The sequence below is a fragment of the Artemia franciscana genome, chromosome 16 (assembly GCF_032884065.1).
Source record: "Artemia franciscana chromosome 16, ASM3288406v1, whole genome shotgun sequence".
Taxonomy (NCBI): domain Eukaryota; kingdom Metazoa; phylum Arthropoda; class Branchiopoda; order Anostraca; family Artemiidae; genus Artemia; species Artemia franciscana.
Window position 1 is genome coordinate 1,416,456 of NC_088878.1, and position 20,990 is coordinate 1,437,445.

Consider the following 20,990-nt stretch of genomic DNA (forward strand, 5'->3'; position numbering starts at 1 on the left):
TCTGGGATGTACCGAATTCCTTTTGTAAGTTCTGAAAGCTCAAGGTTTTCGAATAGGTACCGAATACCCTTCATTACAAACAATTATAAGGTGAATGACAAAATTCTATTTGATCCATCTAAAAAATCTCGGCTAAAAATAAAAAGCAATTATTAAAGATTATTCGCCAATGTTTGTTTATTCACCATTGATGATGGGATATTAAATTATTTGATCTTCTTCTTTATGTGTTTTGTTTTTGTGTCCCTGTGTTCGGGATGACCTCCCATGCCCCTCCTGCCCGATATTTAGTTATTTACTTATCTTTGTTACTTCTCTTTTGGGTTTCTTTTTTGTTTTGTTTTTTGCCGTGTTAATTTTTGGAATTATTAGTATGATGAGATGTTGATGTTTTTTCTATGTCTTTGTACTGTCCCAGCCCTACGAGCTTTGCTCTCTGTTGGGGCATAATATTGTTTTTGTATTTTTTAAGTTGAATAAAGAAAAACAGTGAACAGTAAAAACAGTAACAAATAAAATTGAATAGTAAAAACAAAGTTTTAAAAGTAGATTAGAGAAAAAGATTTCTAGCTTTTCACAAAAACTATGTTTTGTTTCAGAAAATCCAAAGGAGACAAAAAGAGGAAGGAACAAGAGACGAGGCTCCCTCCATATGAGAGAAAATAAGAATTTTCTTTTCAATCACAGCCTTGCTTAAAATATCAGGAATAAGCTTAGGAATAAAATGAAATATCAGGAATAAGCAAACTTGGCGCAATGTTCTTCAACAACTTGTCTATTTCCAGAAACCTAATATCATAATTCCGGTGCTTAAATCTTAATTTTAAAGTCTTCCTTCACAATCTCTTTTGTGGATTGTTTTGGGTCAAGTTTTTAAAATTACAGTGAATAACTTAAAAGTTTGGTGGATTTTTCTTTCGTAAAGGTACAAAGGAAATCAAAATAAGATCACCCTACCGTCAGATCTCATCTGAGGTGTTTTCATACCTGAAAACCACGATTTTCTAAGATTTCTCGCTTGGTTGTTTAAAAATTCCTTTATATCAGTAATTTTTCAAAACTGCGCTGAAGACCCAGGGTTAAGGGCATAAATTGCCTATTAGAGGTTTTATCAAATTTCTCACTTCAAAATTATTGCGAACCTCAAAAGCTATCCGATCATATGTTTTGCCTTCCTAAAAGGTTGACGATATCTAATGATATTGCGCGGAAGGAGCGTTAGAAAATTCAATCGAAGCGCAGACGGAGTGTTATCCAATGTAACTGCTCGAAGTTGCACGGGCGGGTGAGTTTTGTTAGATAGCTAATGTAATTGAGGAACACTTCGACCCATTTATTTTCCAGGGAGTGTGAAATCTATGTAAGCAGCAATAACATGTAACAGTACCTCATTTTTGTCAGGGTTGTCACATCAAACCATGCAGATCAACAAGCTAATATTGACATCATTTTTCGTCCGTACAACCTCAGACGTTTAACAATCTGTTAATTCTCATACTACAACTTCAAATTGGAGCTACACCTGATTAAGTTGTTCAGGGCTATATGATTTTAGCTTTTTGCATATTTGTCCACCTTATAATTGTAAAAGGAGTGCTGCGTCAGAACGTTCTAAGGCAAAACAAGATATTCCACAGTCATGATAGGAGTCAAATAAGGACGCTGACTGTCTCCATTCTAATTCATTCTCATATTCAACTATATATTTAAACCAATGGATGGATACATGATGAAAATTACGGGCAGTCCGTTGCAGGGTTCAAACTTTGGAGATGATAGTGGTCTGTCAGATAGGGACAGAAATAAGCTGCAAGAGCTTTTGAATAGACTAGCAGTTAGAGCTGAGCAGCTTGGACTTCGTGTAAACGCAACTTAAACAAAAAATGGAGTTCCACTAAATACTCACTCCAACTTAAAATATGTTTGTAGCAACGCCTTTTCGATCCTAACGTTTGTAATTGAGTGCCTGTAACTTAATCTGCTTAAATCTGAGCAGGAAAAACGTCTCACAGCGTATGAAAGCAGCAGCCCACGAAGGATTTTAAACATTGACTGGACAAATAAAATAACCAATATCGAAATTTGCCTCTTCAAAAATCAGACAGACATAACTGATTTAATCAGACAACAAAATGGCGGTACCTAGACCATGTGATTGGGACGTCAGCATTCAGATTACCCAACATGTTTCTGAAGAGGCAATCAGATGTCCAAAGGACCAAAGATAAGAGGGGCAATCAGAAGGCCAAAAAATATATTTCAAAGAGCATTTGAATGAGATGGACGTGCCACTAACACAAGCGTCTCCAAGTGGGAGATATCTCCGCAGCTGCACACTTACGAGACGAGTGAAGGCTCGTCACTTATGCCATGTGTCTCTGGAGGAACGAAGGTCTAAGGTCCTTGGACCTTGTTAAAGTCCAAGTTTATTTCAAGAAACTCTATATAAAATTAATGTTAAGAAGACTATGTCGCTAAGGCTAGGAGTAAGTGAAGATAAAAAGGTGACGTTGGGTAACGAAAATATTGATCAGGTGAACAACTTCACTCACCTTATTAGTATTATTAGTAAAGACAGTGGGAGCAGTGAAGGTGCTAAAAGTTGAATAGCCAAAACTCAGGATGATATTTTCATAGTTTAAAACTGGCAAAAAAGGCTAAACGGAAAGCAGTTTGTCCGCAGTTGGGGTGTAAGTAGTTCGTAAAGAAAGATTTGCTGTCTGGATGTTGGCCTCAGGTGGCTTGGTGCTGCGGTGAGTTGTCAGTAGTAGTAGCAGTAAAAAGGAACTAAGAAACACATAACTGCACATGGAGATTTTTTTTACAGAATTAAATTGTCATGTTTTCTCATTTTCTGAAGATTTATGTAGCTGAACAGGTTTACACTTGACCAAGTCTCAAAGCCAAGGTTTCACAAGGCCTCGGCACTTTCTCCAATTAAGATCTCTTGCCGATCATTTTACACTAATCATTAACACTACAGAGCATATTAGCGCTACTCAAGTTTTTTGATGGGGAAACTAAGATAAAAAAATAGCATAACTGAGATTTCAAGAGAATTTGGGCTTACTTCGTTTCAGTGGTACCATTCCAGCACTTTTCTTCAGATGATGTAACCCCTCCAACTTTTTCATTCTTACACATAGCCCCAGGTAGGGCGGACCAAACTTCACGACTTGATCTGACCTTTGATCTTATTTCTCGGACCATGCGTTCCAATTCTGACATTTCATCTTCATCTTTTAAAGATTTCCTTTTTCCGCTCCACTTTCCACCTTGCTTTCCACCTCCACTTCGAATACTATGTGGGTTTCTAGCAGAATTGGAGTCTTCACGTTGGAAAGAGTCTGGAAAATTTGGAGCTTCCCGCTTGCTAAGACGGAGCTGCCCACATCCTTTAAATATCTGCAAATAAATAATTGTTTATTATTGAAATTAGACTGCTTATCTTTAAATACTGATATATATATATATATATATATATATATATATATATATATATATATATATATATATATATATATATATATATATATATATATATATATATATATATATATATATATATATATATAAGGATAAGTAAGTGAATTAGTATTTCATAAATGTGTGTTATTTTTTAAACTTTTATGATATTTCATCGTTTTATTTAATAGTTTATTAGTGGACTATAATATGTAATCCCTAATATTTCATCTACCTTAGTTTATTCTTTTCTTAATTTTGTTTTTATTGGTTTACTTTATTTTAGGCACAAAACCTTACATTGTTATTATCTATAGTGTATAATACATTTTATTAATGACGTTTACATTTCATCTATATTTCAATGTGTTTCATCGTATTCCCTGACAAAGGAGTCACTACTAGGCGATATCCCCTAAAGTAACCCCTTTGGTTTGAAGCAATAATATCTCTGGAATTAGATATTGATCGTTGGTAGACTCTAGGCAAACACCCTCCTCCCCTCAAATAAGAGGATTAGCTTAGCCTAAATAATACTTTTCTATTTACTGGAGCTTACAGTGGCATATTGTTGATTCATAAAGGAATCCATGGTGTTTTGGTGTGCTATATCCACTCATTTCTAAAAAGTGAATTTAGTTCTCAATTGGAATGGTTCTGCAGGGGACATTTTAGCCAAATAATAATAACAATTTGTTTAAAACTTCTACAGAAACAAAATGAAACAAGGAGTATGGTGGCGCCAATTCACGATATTGTAAGGGGGGAAGTTTTTTTATGAACCTACAAAGAACGGTATTATTCAAAATCTAGGTGGGACGTTTTTTTTTGTTTTTTTTTTTAATGAAATTACCATGAAAAAGGTCTTTCCCAAAATTTGTAGGGCCAATTGCCCCTTACTACCCTCATTCCACCCAAACTGGCACCAGAGGAGGAGTATGAAAAATAAAAAAATAAACGAAAAGAAAACTCATACCGGGGACATACACACGTGTCAATGCACATAAACAAAACTCAGACCAGTGAAAGGAAATTCAGCCAGAAATCGGCTATAATGAATGGGGTCGAACCCTAATTCTAACTATTAAGGCCATGAGAACACGACAAAACTTTAGTTTCTACTTGCGAACTTTACCTTTGGGAAAGGAAGGGACAAATTTGTTTTTCTATTTTCTATGAAAGCACTAAAAAGCTATTTTTTAAATCTAAGGGGAGCAATTGCCCCTGCCCCCTACCTAAATTGGCGCTCCTGGAGAAGTCCAAATAGAAATTGAAAACTGAAAGGAAATTTCTACCGGGGACATACACAAGTGCCAATACACACAAACAAAAACGAGCATTAAAGCTTAAATCAACTCTCGTCAGTAAAACGACTTAGCCAAAAATCAACAGTGGGGAATATACAGGTGAAAACGGCAGACTCCGATCAACTGGATAAGAATTAGATGCAGGTTGAAGAAAATAGTACAAATTGTAAAATTTCTTTTGGACTGAGTCCCTAGTCAACCATGGGCACCGGCGGGGGTAGGGGGGCATGGCCTCCCCTGGAAATTTGGGTCTATAAAGTAATTATAAGGAAACCAAAGGAAAGAGAGCAGAATAGGGAAAACTAATGGAAAAAATGTGTGTTGCCCTATTGTTGGCTGCCTGCCAATAGATTTTGACCTTAATAAAGAAAATATAAGTTCTAATTTGTCACTGAGTGACCCCTTTCCAGTTTTTCGCAAACATTTTTTCTATATGATTTGGTTGGAGTAACAAAAAAAAATATTTACCGGGAGATAGCAAAAAAATCTGTAATTTTGTTTTGAGTTTGATTTTCTCTTAAGATTAAATGCATAGGCTAGTAATTTAATATATTATTGTTTAAATAAATTGATCACTTTGCAAGGAATCCTTTTTAGTATTTACTGTATTTTGTTCCATTTTGTATGCAATTTAATTGCTCTTTTTAATTTGAGAGTTATTTTCAATAAAGTGTTTAAAAATAAACTTATTCTTACGAAAAAATATCCTGAAATATATTCCCTGTCACCCAGCCTCCACTGCTATTTCGGCCTCATATCCCCTGGAAAATTTTCTGCCGGCGCCCTTGTAGTCCCTCCCCCCCCTACTAACTAAACGTACTTTTAACAATAACGCATAATTTTTATCAATTGTTCTTATCCCATAAAAATTAGTCCAGCAGGGGATGGTGTATAAAGGGTGTCCATTCACCCACACCCTTGCGTACATCTCGGAGTGTCACTGGCACACTTGGGCCAAACGTAGCGTGCACCATGTGATGTCCCAACGAATTTTTCAACGAAGAGTCTCTTGGTGTGGGAAAGTGTACATAACACACGCAAAATACAAGCCTTTGCACAAATGTATCATTAAAGACAATTTTGATCCAAGTGCATAGGCTTTGGCGAAATCTGTGTTTTAACCTAATGTTTTTTGAGTAACTAATTTGTGAGCCCAAATTTTAACCATTGTTAACTATTAAACATTAACAATTTGCACCTACAGCGATTTCGTAATACTGTTTAAAAAATCCATAAATCAGGGAGGAGGGAGACTCTGGACCCATGCCCCTCCCCCTCACATCAAAATATTCTGACGATTCATCAAATAATACACAGATTTTCACCGCGCATTTCGTCTTTTTTATTGTTTTCTTTCTTCAGCTCTAAGATTTCGTTGCTACCTCTTTGATCTGGACCTTTCCCACTGAAAAACAGGAAGTCAGACTTTCTAATCGGAGTTATTTCATCCCGATAAATCACTACCATTAATAGAAAAACCATAATATTTGAGGCAAGAGAACTAATTAGTCCTTTTACTTTCATTAGGCTTCTCTCCCCCTGTCCCTTCCACATCAATGAATGACTCCAAGGAGGTACTACCTCTGGCTAAGATTTGGAACTCTACCAAATAATGTAAAAAATTGGGTTTTCTGATGGAAATTATTTCATCCTAATGAACAGTTAGACTTTCTATTCAAGTTGTTTTCTAAGGCTCGCCCGCTCTCGTCACCTGGCATGCATCTCCGTCCTAATTATTTTACAATGCATGGTACATCCCTCAGCTATTTCATCCAGATAAAACACTATCAATAATAGAAATATTATAACAAGCTATTATGCCAATGAAATAATCATTTTTACTTTTATATGATTCGCCTGTCTCCCCTGTCACTTAATGACTCAGAGACTGTAGTGATTATCTCTGGCTAGTTTTTGTACATTCCCCTCCAAGAAACATTGATTCAAGGCGTAAGATATGTAAGACTGGAATGTAATTAGTGCTCTATAAACATTTTCCCTAATTGTTCCCATGCTACGAATGTTGTGTTGTTTACAGCTGAATTTAATGGCATGTCTTTCTGCTGAGGTATTGTTTATGTTCTATAACCAAGAGAAAAATATTACACCAAAATTGTTGATCAACATTTTACTTTGAAGACATCGGACAGAATAGTCTCAGTTTTAATTATATACTTTATGTCTTATTAAAGTGGAGCTGCATATTTTAAAAGATCGTGTGACCAGGTGGCGTGCACCACGGTTGCACGGATTGTACCCCGTCTGGCCCCAAAAGATATGGCAGGGTAGAAGTGTCCCACCAGTGTCGGAACACGTGTTTCATGTTACAAGGCATACATTTTAAGAGTTGAAAAATTTAAAAGTGGTTCCATTTTATTGACTTTCTTATCAGGCCTCTTTTTGTACCAGCAATTGTGTTACGTTTACAAATTTTGGCTATGAATCTCTGTTTGACAAAAATATCGTATAACCTATTTGGATTACCGCAAGATTTTTTTTTTTCTTGAAAGAAATCCACGAAAATATGTAAGCCACAAAACCAGGGCTGAGGGTTGTTTTGAAAAAGGGACAAATAACGAGCAAATTCAATTACAAAATTTAAGAAACTAAAGGATATAATCGTTTCAACATGAGTCGCCTTTTTCGGTATTTATTTCAAAGTTGTCAATCCCCCCCTCACCATAAGCAAATTTGGGCATATGTACCGGGCTACTGGTCTATATATTGTCCAATAATTGCTTTCTTAGTTGGTGACGGCTGAGAAACCACTAAATTTCTGAGCCTCCATTTTAATTGAGTTCAAAACGCAGCAACGATGGGAATACGTTACGAGAAATTTGCCATTTGTGGGATCCATACCCAAGGCCTCCAGTATACTAGGCAGGCAGCTGATTAGGCCATAATACAAAGTTCAATCAGCAGGGTATATTATCACCCGATGAAAGGGAAACTGTAGCATGTGTACCCCTCCTCCTCGAAGAGTTTAAAATGTTCCTACTTTTTTCATACAAGTCACTTTTTGCTTTTTTTAATATCTATATTAACATGAACTAATATAAAGGTAAAGGTGAAAAATTTATTTTGTAATTAAGAATTTTTGAATTATGGAGTTGTGAAACCTCGAAGTGATCTAGACAATAAGGTCATTTGATGTAAAAAAAAAAATTCTGGTGAATTCATGGCGATTCACTCAAAACAGTAGCAAGTCTTTTTTTTTGTGTGTGTGTGTGTTACAGATGGCTGTTAAAGGCGATATTGCTTGTTTAATTAATTTTTTTTGCAGAAAATAAACAACATATCTGTCTTCTTCAAAAAACTCTAAGGTTTTTGATGACCTTTAGTAAAATTGTGAAACAGTAACATTACGATGTTTACATGACCATATTAATTTTAATATATAATTACAAATTTCTATGTTAAAATATCTTACATGGCCAATACTTTATTTCAACGATTCGTTAATGTAGAAAAAACAGTAATTTCTTTCAGAAAAGAGCCGAATCTAGTTGCATGTTCTTCTTATTTATAACAGGTAGTCATGCATTATTCACAATTTTCTGTTTTTATTTGCAATCTGGTTTTATCCACAATTTTAGCTTGCAGAAACAATATCTAATTTTACATTCCATTTTGTTTAGTTCTATTTCGTCTTCTTGCATTTTTGCAAATGTTCTCACCACCCTCACCCTTCTTAGCTAGTCCTGGATTGATCCCTTCAAGGGGAATGAATCTTTTTGTTGGAAGTGGCGATCAGGGTGATTGATTTTTAGTATAGGAAGGTAATTCTGCCTACAGGGGATGTTTACTTTATGATCACTTCTTTTCAAGGCTCAGTGTTGGCAATTCTATACTCAGTAGTGATGTTGACAATTTAGGGACTGACACATACGCAGGATCTTATCTTGGGAAAGGATGTCATCGCAAAAGGGCAAAAATAGACAAAGTATATGACAAATAAAAATAAATACGCAATGAACTGTGGAAATAACAAGCCCCCCCCCCCCCCCCGAGGTCTGGACGCATCCTAAAAGCTTAAAAAATTCCTCAATTTTAGACAAATTAACCATTGCTGGCTTGTGATTTGAAGACGAATTAATGGGTTATAATGGTTGGAATTGACCCCCCCCCCAACCGTGAAAAAAAGCTCAACTATGCTAATAAAAACCAAGAAGAATATGTTTTAGTTTTTACTCCCTCCTCCTTCTTCTATCCAGATGCTTTGTGAGGTCTCACTAAATGACCTAAAACAGTCTTTCTCTAAAGATACGATGATGAACAACTACAGATGTTATTAATTTATAAATAAATACCCAGGCAAGATTGTCAAGATTTCTTTTAAGTAGTGGCGTAAAAAGGTTTTCTGACACCCGGGGTGGATTTCAACATATCATACCCCTTTTTGGATTTTTTTTTCCCTAGCTGTTACCCGAACAATTAGCGAAACTCATTTGAACTTTTTACATTATGGAAGCAAAGAAGGGGAAGGAAAATTAAATTTTGAATTTTAAAAGAATTAATTTTAAAAGAAGAATTTTAAAAATATTAAGCTAAATGCAGTATTTTTAAACATAGTAGTCCAATTAACATTATTATAGCATCAATGTTATAATAATTGTGAATATTATATGTGGGAGAGTGATTGATTAGTTATTAAATTTCATTTGTTAAACAGGGACAGCTATTTCAAGCTATAACCAATCTGATCCATTTTAAAACCAATAATAGATACCAATGAAAGCAGCTTTTAGCGAAGGTAACACACTGACTATTAAACATAAAAAAACAGAAGAAAACAGCCTTTGTACATTATTTCTTTTCAATTACTTCTTTTCTAAAAAAAAAAATTTTTTCTTTATATTATAAATTTTGATGTTTGCATATTTATTTACCTTATTAATAGCGCTTAGATTCCCTGAGCACCTAACTCAGACTCAAATTTTAAAATTGATAAATCTAAACCTAGCTATGCCAAAACCTAAATTTTAATTAAAAATAATGCCTTATCCAGGGGGTTAGGGGGTTTTACCCCCCGCCACGAAATATTTGTCTGACTCTTAAAAACGTAACAAAGATGGATAAAAAAAATTCATGCGTTTTGAGGATTTTGTGACCAACCCCAACGAAAAGAATCCTTGTGTAACCCCGAAAAAAAATCCGGGACACGAACCTGGTCAATAATATCAAAATAAAATAAATAGAAGTAATGACGCTCAGGTGGTATGCCTGCGACCATGACACCAAGGAGGTGCCCAGGGGTGGGGTTTTTCAGAGTTTAAACTCCCCAGAAAATATGAATTTCACACGATTTAAATTATAAGGAAGGAAAAAGACCTAAAATACAAAATTGACATAGTTGACCCCTCCCCCTTCTATCAAACTTCTAAATATGGCCCTACAAAGAACTTATACTATACGCAAAGCAAGTCATTTATTTGTTTCAGTATTTCCAACAAAATTATGTAATTCAACACATCAAAAAGAATGGTGGCTGAACCCCAGCATTAGCATGTGGTCCTTAATTCCTTTAATATTCTTGTTTCTTGATTCTTTTCTAGTATCATCTTATTTTTATGGATAGCTAGCAACCATTATCTGTTTTTAATGATCTTTTTATATGTTATACCGGGTTTTATTAACCGTCTTAATTTATATTTTACGTCAAATACAAGGTGTATTTTTCCGCTCTCTCAATTTTTATGAATTTGTTCGGTATTTTGGGGTTTTTAAGAGTATATTACGAGGTGCTAGTCTTAGAAACAGTCCAAGAAAACAGGGAGTTATGTAATTTCAAACTGCACCAAGGGCAGGCATTTCAATGTCCCTGAAGCTCATGTGTGCTTTGTGTACTACTGCTACTAACAACTCACCGCAGCACCAAGTCGCCTGAGGCCACCACGGCTACGCATGCTCTTGCTCTATCCCAATCTATTCAAAGCTTCCCTCTTTACACCCTCCTAGGGAGTTCCCATTTTCTTCAAATCTTTCATTACCTCCTCCAACCCAAACGCCGACGACCTGCTTTCCGTTCAGCCCAACGCGTTTGGCCGAAAAAGACAATAATTGGTAATCTGTCATCCTTGATCCTAGGAACATGCCCTAGCCATCTGAACCTTTCTCTCATTATAGCCCTAAAAAGCGGGATTAAACCACACTTTCGTACAGCATACTGTTTGAAATACGGTCAGTCAGCCGGGTACCCAGAACAATCAGTAGGCAATTTTTCTGGAAAATGTCTAGTAAATCTTAATCCGCTTTTCGGAGCACCCATGCTTTGGAGCGTCGGACACAAAAAACCTTAGAAGACTCCTCGTTTTAATCTATAAAAATTTTTTTATAATTCAATTTCTGATGGTCTTTCAAACAATGCCAGGGAAAGCGCTTCACCCCTCCATGGAAAGTCGCCCCAACACAGCTTTTTTTCATCGATTAATTCATACTTATATATTCATCTGTTTCGTGTCATTGCATGGCGTAAACAAGCTTGTAGGGATTTATTAGATCAGGAGTAGAAGCAGGGGCGTTAATTCACGAATGATAGAGGGAGGGAGATTTTTTGAAGATCCTGGGGAGGAGGGAATTTTTGTCGTTTTCGATTTTATCACTGAAAATGCAAAAGTCTTTTTCAATGACGATACCAAAAAGGTATTTCTTTCAAAACAAAGTGGGTTGGGATAAAAATAACCACAATAAACTTTCTATTTCATCAGCTTTAAAGATCCAACGACATCCAAAAACATTTTTGCCTCTAACCCAGCTTAAGTATATTCATGTCTGTAAGCTGCGATTTTCTAAGACTTTTCTTTTTATTATTTCAAAACTTAAAAGCTATTAGGGAAGCATCAGAGTTAATTCAGTATTGTCATGTTCTGTCGGGGAATATTAAAGCAGAATAATTTTTGGCCTTACTCGATTCATCTTGTCAACAGAGTCAAAGAATTTATACGTTCGATTTGGACTAATGTCGACAGGAGAAGGGTCCGACTTATCTCTGTCAACACTATGCTGACACAGATGTCATTTTTTCGCGATACAAGAAAACTGTCAATTTTCTTTTGGGTAACAGATAAACATAAGATTTTGGCAAATTCTTACCAAAACTGGAATAATCTGCCAAACATTATGGTACCAAAGACAGAGGAAATGAAATTAGATTTTCTTAATTTCTTGTAAACGACCATCACAAGCACAGATGGGCCGAAGTTTCTGCTTGTTGGAATTGTTTACGTGGAAACGCAAAAGAATATGTATTTCATAAAAATTAGGAAGAGATTCGAAGAATATTCGAAGAATACCTTTAAATTTACTTATGCAGTTTTTGGTAGTACCAAGAGCCAAAATTGAGAAAAACGAAACGTCGACGGAAATTCAGCAAAAAATAAGCAAAAACACAGGGAAAGGGCGTCGAAGGAGTAACATTTTTGAAGATGTAGTTATCTTCAGGAATCACTAGGCTGCTAACGTTCGAATTTTTACAAATGAAAAGCGTTTTCAAATTTACCAAATCAGTTTCACATATTTTTTTTTCTGGACTGAACGTGACAACACTGACGAAAATATGCTACTGCCCTAATAAATTCGAAATTTTGAAATAACCGAAAGAAAAATCTAAGAAAATCGCAGCTTACAGAAATACCAAATCAGTTTTCCGGTTCAAAGATTCTAATTTTATTGACTTATTTAAGCGGAAACGAACACAAACATATATCCTAAAAATTATAAGAAAAATATGGATTCAGTTTTTAATGAAGAAGACCTTTAAAATCACGTGTAATTTTTGGTGGTACATTGCGCCAAACTTAGGAAAAAGAAACGTTGACGAAAAATCAACAAAAACAGCTAAAATATATGGTACCAAACGGCTTATGAAGCTGTAAATTTGTCTTCAAATGTGTTTTCTTTTTTCAACTGTAGGTTGTCAAAGGTATAACATCTTTGAAGGTTTAGTCACCTTCCGGAATCACTAAGTTGCTAACGTTAGAATTTTTACGGATGAAAAGTGTTTTCAAATTTACTAAATCAGTTTCGTATATTTATTATCCCGACTGAACATGGCAAAACTGACGAAAATAGGGCAGTGCCCTAAAAACTTTGAAACAACCAAAAGAAAAATCTTAGAACATTGAAGCTTACACATATGAATAGACCTAAGATTGGACCATAAAGGGGGGGGGAATTTTTTTACGTTATTCGTCCCTAAAAATAAGAAATAGAAGGAACTATTTTTTCATAACTATTGAGGTTATAAAACTGAATTAAATCACATCATTTGATACACCTTTTAAAATCTTAGCAAAACTAGCTGTCTGTTGACATAACTGTCAACATTCTCCGAATATGATCTTCGCCTCTTCGTTTTGACAACGACGTCGTTAGGGACAAAATAGCAGCATACAAGAGAGCTTAATATTTTTTTAAGTCCTACAAGAACAAAATTTCTTTGACAGAAAAGAAATCGAACGGTGAACTATCGACAAAATATGAACCAATCACGCAAATTCTCAGTTCTATGAGCAGTTAACATGACACAATATAAAAATAAGTAGACAAAGAAAAGGCTACCTGTCTGCAATTTTAATATACATATACACACAATACACATGGATGTATGGATAAGTATTTTCATGGATGTATGGATGATTATATGTATGGATGTATGATATGGATACAATACACATGGATGTATGGATGAGTAACTTGTATGGATGAGTAGGGTTAAGGCCTCATTCAAGTGCTGGTCTATATTAGTCACTAATTTAGGAAAACAGTTTTCCTTTTCTCCTTCTGTCTCTTTCATGTGTTTTATGTTTTTTTTTTGTTTTTTTTTTTTTTATGTGTTTGTGCTGTTGTATTGGTGATATATATATATATATATATATATATATATATATATATATATATATATATATATATATATATATATATCTCTTATATATATATATATATATATATATATATATATATATATATATATATATATATATATATATATATATATATATATATATATATATATATATATCATGAAAAGAGAAATCACCAATGCAACAACACAACACACAAAAAAAAAAAAAAAAAAAAAAAAAAAAAAAAAAAAAAAAAAAAAAAAAAAAAAAAAAAAAAAGAGAGAGAGAGAGACAGAAGGAGAAAAGGAAGACTATTTTCCTAAATTAGTGATTAATATAGACCAGCACTTGAATGAGGCCTTAACCCTACTCATCCATACAATCACATAGGTCAAACAGCATAGCCACACACAATCAACCATAAAGAATAATCCATGGACAGGCAGTCATGTCGTCAACAAGTATAAGTCGTCATTTACCAAACAATAGAAAAAATAATATAGACAAATAATTCAGAGGCAACACCCAACATAAGGGCCCAACACCCATATATATATATATATATATATATATATATATATATATATATATATATATATATATATATATATATATTCTGCCCAGGGGAAATTCTAATCACCCTGTGTTTGTATAGGTTAATTTACGCACGGTTAGAGTTTAATGCTAGAGGACATTTGATCATCACATATCGTTTACCCTCTTTCAAGGATTGTTTAAAGAGTTGCAGACTCCTTGAGCAGCACATTGGGAGTGGCTCTGAGCCCTAGTCACTCTTCAGAGTCTACGCCTATAATTTACACTGTGATCTTATCGATTGACCCCTAAGCTGAGCAGAAAACCTCCTTAAATATGTCTTTCAGGTTTTTTTTAAAGGTTATCAACGATCTGTGTATAAAGACAGTTTTTTAGGCATTATGAGGTAATTCAAACAAATTCTTATATCAAAAAGATAAATCTTATATTCAGTGCCGTAGCTTCAGAGAGTAAGAGGGACGGCTGTACACGAGCGCATCTGAGAGGGGACAAAACTGAGATTTTTTTTACTTTATTGTGCTGGTGATGGTTGGAGGGGGGACAAAAACAACACTGTCCCCGGCACTGAAAGCCTTAGCTACACCTCTGCTTGTATTCTTATTATAGAAACATTTATAAAATCATCCGGAGTTTTCATTTTATTTTATCCACAGGAGTATCGTAATAAAGAACATTTGATCAAGTATCTGTTAGATTCTTTCAAGCGTTATTTATAATCTCAGTGTCCATAAGCAGTACACTGGGAGTGGCTCCAGGCCCTAGCTTAACGCATTTTGGAAAAGACGAAAACTTTGAAGTATTTTTAGACCACATCAGATACCACTTGAGAAACGAAAAAACTAACTGCATCTTGGTCACATTTTTGCGAGTCGGACAAACATTTCGGCGAGGGGGGGTCAAACACCCTAAAATTTTGGCCTTTTCTTCAAGTCTCACGTAATAGGCTATAATGGGTCGGATTCCATTTCGTCATGTGTCCAATTCATTCCTGACGGAAGTCCAATAATGAAAAGGAATATTATAGAAAGTTGTATTATTTCCAAAATTTTTGCGATTTTTCAGTATTTAATAAAACATCTGACTTATCTCAACGAAAGTGTGACTTGATCGAGACTACTTAGAATTTAATACAAGGACGGATCCAAGTCATTTCTGGTAGAATCCCAAATATGAAAGCGTCTATGTCTTAGCCATTACGTGATAGTAACTAAAAAATTTTAAGAATTATCTTTGTTTTTTAAAGTTTGGGAAAAATTAAGGAGACCTTTTGCTTCGAGTCCAACTTGTCAGGGGCTAGCCAGAATTTCATTTTGGAAAGAGTTTAGTCTAGTAACGGCGAGTGTCCAACAACGATAATAATACTTTTAAGCCATTATCTGATACAAAATGCAATTTTCCCAGAATTTTCATGATTTGACACATACTGGGAAAACATTGACGTGGTCTTTCACTTTAGAACTGACGACGTGACTGGGAATAAACAGCATCGAATTTCGGGAAGGGTCCAATTCCTTTCTGGCCAAATCCCAACCATGAAAACGCTTTTTTCTTAATCATAATATGACAGGTATTTCAAAATTTTAGGACTATCATTATTTTTACAGTATAAGTGAACACTGTATGAAAACCACAAGCCACACCTACAATTGCTACGCCACTACCAACATTAGTTTCATTTTAGGGGTTTATCAAACTCATGATAGTCAAGCGAAACTCTAAATTAGTGCTTCTAGGTTATAATTAAAGAAAGAAGTTCACCACTTGCAACTGTTGTAAGAAATGCTTTAATATTTGAGAAAGACTCAGTCAGAACGTTCAGCTGACACCTCTCCAGGTCAACCACGATGATCTCCTGGTTTTACATTATTTGTACCCCCCCCCCATTGGCTTGCCAATAATTTAGAGAGCTTGGCAACTCAGTTTATTTAGCTTTGGTGACCTGCTGAGAGGAGGGGGATCAACTATTTCATGCCCTGAAACTTCCTTAGGCTTTCATCCCACGCGACTTAAGGTCTACCTTTCAGGTTGAGTTTAACAACTGTCCGGATTAAAGTGACAGGGTATTCTGATGCGTTTCCTAGTATACGGATCTTCAGCAGAGGAGGTGTTCTTCGTCCTAAGTAATTATCTTTTCTAAATTTTCTCTATGATTTGTCAATTATTTCTGTTGTAATATCCTTTGTCGGAACTTATTCATTTAGTATTACTTACATTGAGTCTTGAGTTAAAGCCATCCTTTACTATTTATATCAATTAAATAATTTTAATTTGTAACATAACTGGTCAGCTGTCTACCCCTAAAACAATATCTCACGTTCTTTGCTCATCGTTGGCCATACCAGCGAACTCTTTTTTTTTCATGCTAACTACGGCAAATCAACTGCGCGTTGTGCCATTTTTCATGCTATTTTTTTTCAAGCAACAATTGCAAAGTTACAGTTGTGTATTTGCAAATTTTCCCTAAAGAAGAAAAAAAGAAATTTGGAATGTAACTATACAAGCCTCTGATCACCTTATTTGTCCAGGTGTGCTAGTAGGACCGTTGATCCTTCAAACCCATAAACTCCTCCAAAAACAAATACGCAATCTCTATGCTACCTCTTCATGCTGCTTCTCCATGCAAATTTTGCTCTTTTGTTGGTTCTGTTGTACGTAATATATGGCAGTTTTTTTTTATTCCTTGTGCGTTCCGTTTTGACGTCTGTCTCTTACTGTCTCGACGAGTTTATTAATAAATAAATGTTTTATTGTCAGTTTTACTAATGTTCGCATAACATCTAGTGGAAGCGCGTCTCCTCTTAAGTTTGATTACTCATGTTTAGGCTAAAATCCGCGGCCCTTACTTTCGATAGTTAATTAACAACTAATTAGTTCTAAAATAATTAAACGGACTTGACCTGGATGCAATTATATTAGAAGTGAGACTACGTGGTCACCCTGGGAAATAAATTGTTACGCCTTGGAATTAGTTAATTTACTACTATGAAGAATTAATAGAAAGATGAGCTGTTGAAATGTCCAAGATCTATTTGATTGAGTGGCTCTTCTTTCTCCTGTATTTTGGTCTTTTCTAAGCCTATGACACACACAAAGCAAGCCTGCGATTCAGCCATCTGATCAACAATTTAAGTTTTCTTGACTTTTTAATACATGATTGAATAACTATCCCGGTTGTATCCAGGATTTTTCTTCAGGGGGGGGCTATAAGTAAAAAACAGCAAAAATTTGTTTATAAATAATTTCATAGACTACACTGCCTTTCCTTTTACGAAAAATTAAGCGAAAAAACAGTTTTAATTTAAACACAGCAGTGATATAGAATAATAAAAAAAAGCACATTAATTAATAAAAATTTCCGATATTTTAACCCCACATCCGGGAGTCTTTATTAACGGGAAAAAAAGGAAATGGAAAAAATAATTAGGTAAATCATCGAAAAAACGACGAAAAAAACAAGACAACAAGAGAGAAAAGAAAACTTTTTTTTCGTTGACAAAGGCTCCCGGACGTGGAGTTGAAATTATCGGAATTTTTTTATTGACTAATGTGTTGCTTTTTGCATAGAATAAGGTACAAAAGAAATACCGTGGTTCACCCATCTGATCAGACGATTTTTTTTTCTCAAAATATCTTTGAAATAAAATATCCAAAATGTAAAATATCTTAATATGTAATTATATGCTAAAATTAATATGACTATGCAAACATCTTTACATTCGTTTTTCGCGGATTCATTGAAAACAATAAGCTTCATAATTTAATTATATATAAGTTTATAAAATCTCTCTCTTTTCCATAACCTATTGTCTATGGAAGATCCTATCGCAATGAATCCGGACTGGTTGCAGTAAACCGGAAACACCTAGAGTGTGGGGACATGGTCCCCACACACTCCCCTCACCCATTTGAAGCCACTGATGAAATCCTAATAAGAAGACTTGGTAAATTGTCTTATTACATATTCAATCAGTAGCCAGGCTGCACCCATCTCCAGGGAGAGAATTCATGCCCAATCCAGTTGCGAAATGTTTTTGTTTTTTTTTAAGTCGCTTTCTCTCTTCCGTTTGGTTTCTTCCAAATCCAGTTTTTCTCTTTTATAGTTAGTTTTAGTTTTTTCTTTCTAGTATGGTTTTAATTTTTTAAGTTTATTCTTGTTTTGTTTAGTTTTTACAATTAAAGCTGGTTCATTTTTTTTTACTTATTTTTCTTCTTTTTTAATTCTGCTTATATTTTTTTTAGCCCTTAATACGGCTAAACGGAGGTCTTTGACGAAGTATCTTCTTTGTTTTATATTTATTAATTAGAAGAAAATATTTTCATTTAGCTTTGACGATCTGTTTTATTTATTTATTTTTCTCGTTACGTTTTTTCGCTCATGTACAAAAAGTGTACAAAAACACTTTTAAGAATTTAACGTTTTCTCTAAAGACACTAATAACTCAAATACATTGACAATGAAGGTACTTGATTTAGAAATCAAATACCTTCCGCATTCTAATAGGAAAAATCCACTGTTAGGCGATTTCTCTGAGTTTAAGGTAATAATATCAAGGGCAGAATCCTTCTTGACAAACAGATATTTACCTTTTGAGTAATATCCATTCCCTTTTCTTGGAAGTTCATAACAGCTTCAGATATTTTGATATGAATAGGATCCACCACTTGTTCAATATTGAAGGGTCCAATTAATCTCTCTGAAACTTTTACTAAAGCATCTGAAATAGAATTATTCAATATTAACAAGGTATTAATGGAAACGAGCACGAAGTTACAATAAAATGGGCAACAATAGTTTATTTAGCTAGCCACCCAACCCCCCTCCCAATGCTCCTAAACATATTTTATCCACCCTATTTCCATCCGACTAAAAAGCGTCTAAAGTGTGATCAACAATATTATTGATTGAATCAATAAAAATAAAATTACGGGCAAAATACAAGGATAAAAAATATTTTTCAACCATCGAATATTCTGTAAAATTGATATTGATATCCAATATCTCAACTCCCTAAATATCTCTATGAGGAGCAAAAGAGGGGACAGAGTTTTTGGGGAAAAACTAAAGTGTCTTGCGAATCAACGAAAATACAGGAACCAATCGGCAGAATTTATTAGGTTTGACAATTTAAACTATGGATCTCATTTTAACAATCATTTCGTATAATTCCTTTTTTCCATCGAAGCTGAAGCTCAGACCCACAGAGATCTGCTCCTAAAATCTAGTGTACGCTTCTAAACCATCCTCAAGTGTTCGCGCCTTTCCGTAAAACAAACCACAGGGTCTCACAAAGTAAAAGTAAGGATTTACTCAACATAAAAGTCTAGTCATTACATAAATAGTGCAAATCTTCCAACGCCATTGTAAGGGAGTGGAACCAACATTTCAGTCTCTGGTCTTTTTTTACAGGGAACAAGTAGCAAGCCTACTTTAATCGTCTTAATTCAGCGACGTGCCTAGAAGGAGAGGGGAGGGGGTAAACTTGTCCTCGCAGGAACTGTTGGGGCACCATACACATAAATGTTTTTTTTTTAATTCCCGGGGCTTTTTTGAAAGGAGGGTAGAGCAAAAGCTTACATTGCATAAGTGTGCTGGAGAACCTGCCCACACCTCTGCTTAAAGTCCACATAAAAGCAAAGACGTAATTTTGTCAAAATTCTGAGGGGGGGAGGGCAAAGTTGGAGCCAATTTTCCCAAACCAAGTGAAAATGACAGTAAAAACTAAAAAAGAAGCCGATTGGTACCATAAAGGTACTTAATAGTAGCCCTACTATATAAAGGTAACTAATAGTACTATAACAACTGTTTCTGTTGACGCTTGAATTATGCAGGTTTATCTTTGTTTTGACCAGACTTTAGAAGAAACTACATTTCATCTGGGGTGGTGGGGGGGTTAAACTGGGGTCAGGGAGGGGCAGTTGTCCCCCTTGTCCCATAGCAAGTTACGCCCCTGCATGTAAGCCTATGTAAAATCAAATGGGGGATAAATCAGACAGACTAGGGGATTCTTCACGTAATTTATCACTACTTTATCCTATTTTCTGTCTCCTTGGACTCAAAAGCTTTCTAGTACTTACTTATTAAGGATTGAGGGGGTGAATCCTAGGAAACCAAGTCAATACAACTTGATTACAGACCACTTAAATCTCGAAGAGATTCGCAAGCATCTCAAACTAAATAAAAGAATATAAGATAAGAAAAACAACAAATCGGTCCGAGAATTAAGGAGTAAATTCTCAATTTAAAGTCTGGTAGGGTACGTAAATTAGGCAAGATAGAACTACATTCATGTAGATCATTAACCCAGATAAGAGGTCGATAAGAGGCCTGTTTTGCCTGGTCTGATTTTGATCATGCGCAGGATCTCAAAGGTATTATTCACACGCATTTTTTTCTTTGATCTAGTTGCCCTCTAGACACTAAACCAAGTTTATCCGAATAATAATACCATTGTATTTGTATACCTAACCCCTAGTGTAACGTCAGTGTATTTGTCCCCTAAATATAAATGTCACTGCTGGAGTATTTCAAGTCTAGACTTTATTGAGGCTAAACATTAAAAACCCTGAAGTACAAATGACATCAAAATGGAACTTTTTTCACACCGGTACTACCAAAAACTTTATACGAAAGTCGTTTTTATTAGGATTGAATTAAATTAAAATAAAAATTAGATTTACAGAGTTGTGTAAGTTTCAATTTATCCAATTCTATCCATCGGGTTCCATTTTACTGTTTTTAGTGTTTTAAAAGCCGTTTATCTCGGAACCCCTACCATACAGGGGGTTCTCTATTAAATGTAGGGGCTGTTACAGGTTAAAA

At 34.9% G+C, this 20,990-nt stretch overlaps 1 protein-coding gene across 2 annotated transcripts in view; it reads right to left on the reverse strand.

The window, feature by feature from the left end:
- Positions 1–20,990, reverse strand: part of LOC136036888 (glypican-6-like) — a 136,638-nt gene that overhangs the window by 8,540 nt on the left and 107,108 nt on the right. For both annotated transcript variants that reach the window (XM_065719247.1, XM_065719249.1), the window contains exons 7-8: positions 18,755–18,885; positions 3,071–3,405 (exon numbers count right to left, since the gene is read on the reverse strand). In XM_065719247.1, the coding sequence (XP_065575319.1) occupies positions 3,071–3,405; positions 18,755–18,885 (466 nt within the window). The remainder of the gene's footprint in view (positions 1–3,070; positions 3,406–18,754; positions 18,886–20,990) is intronic.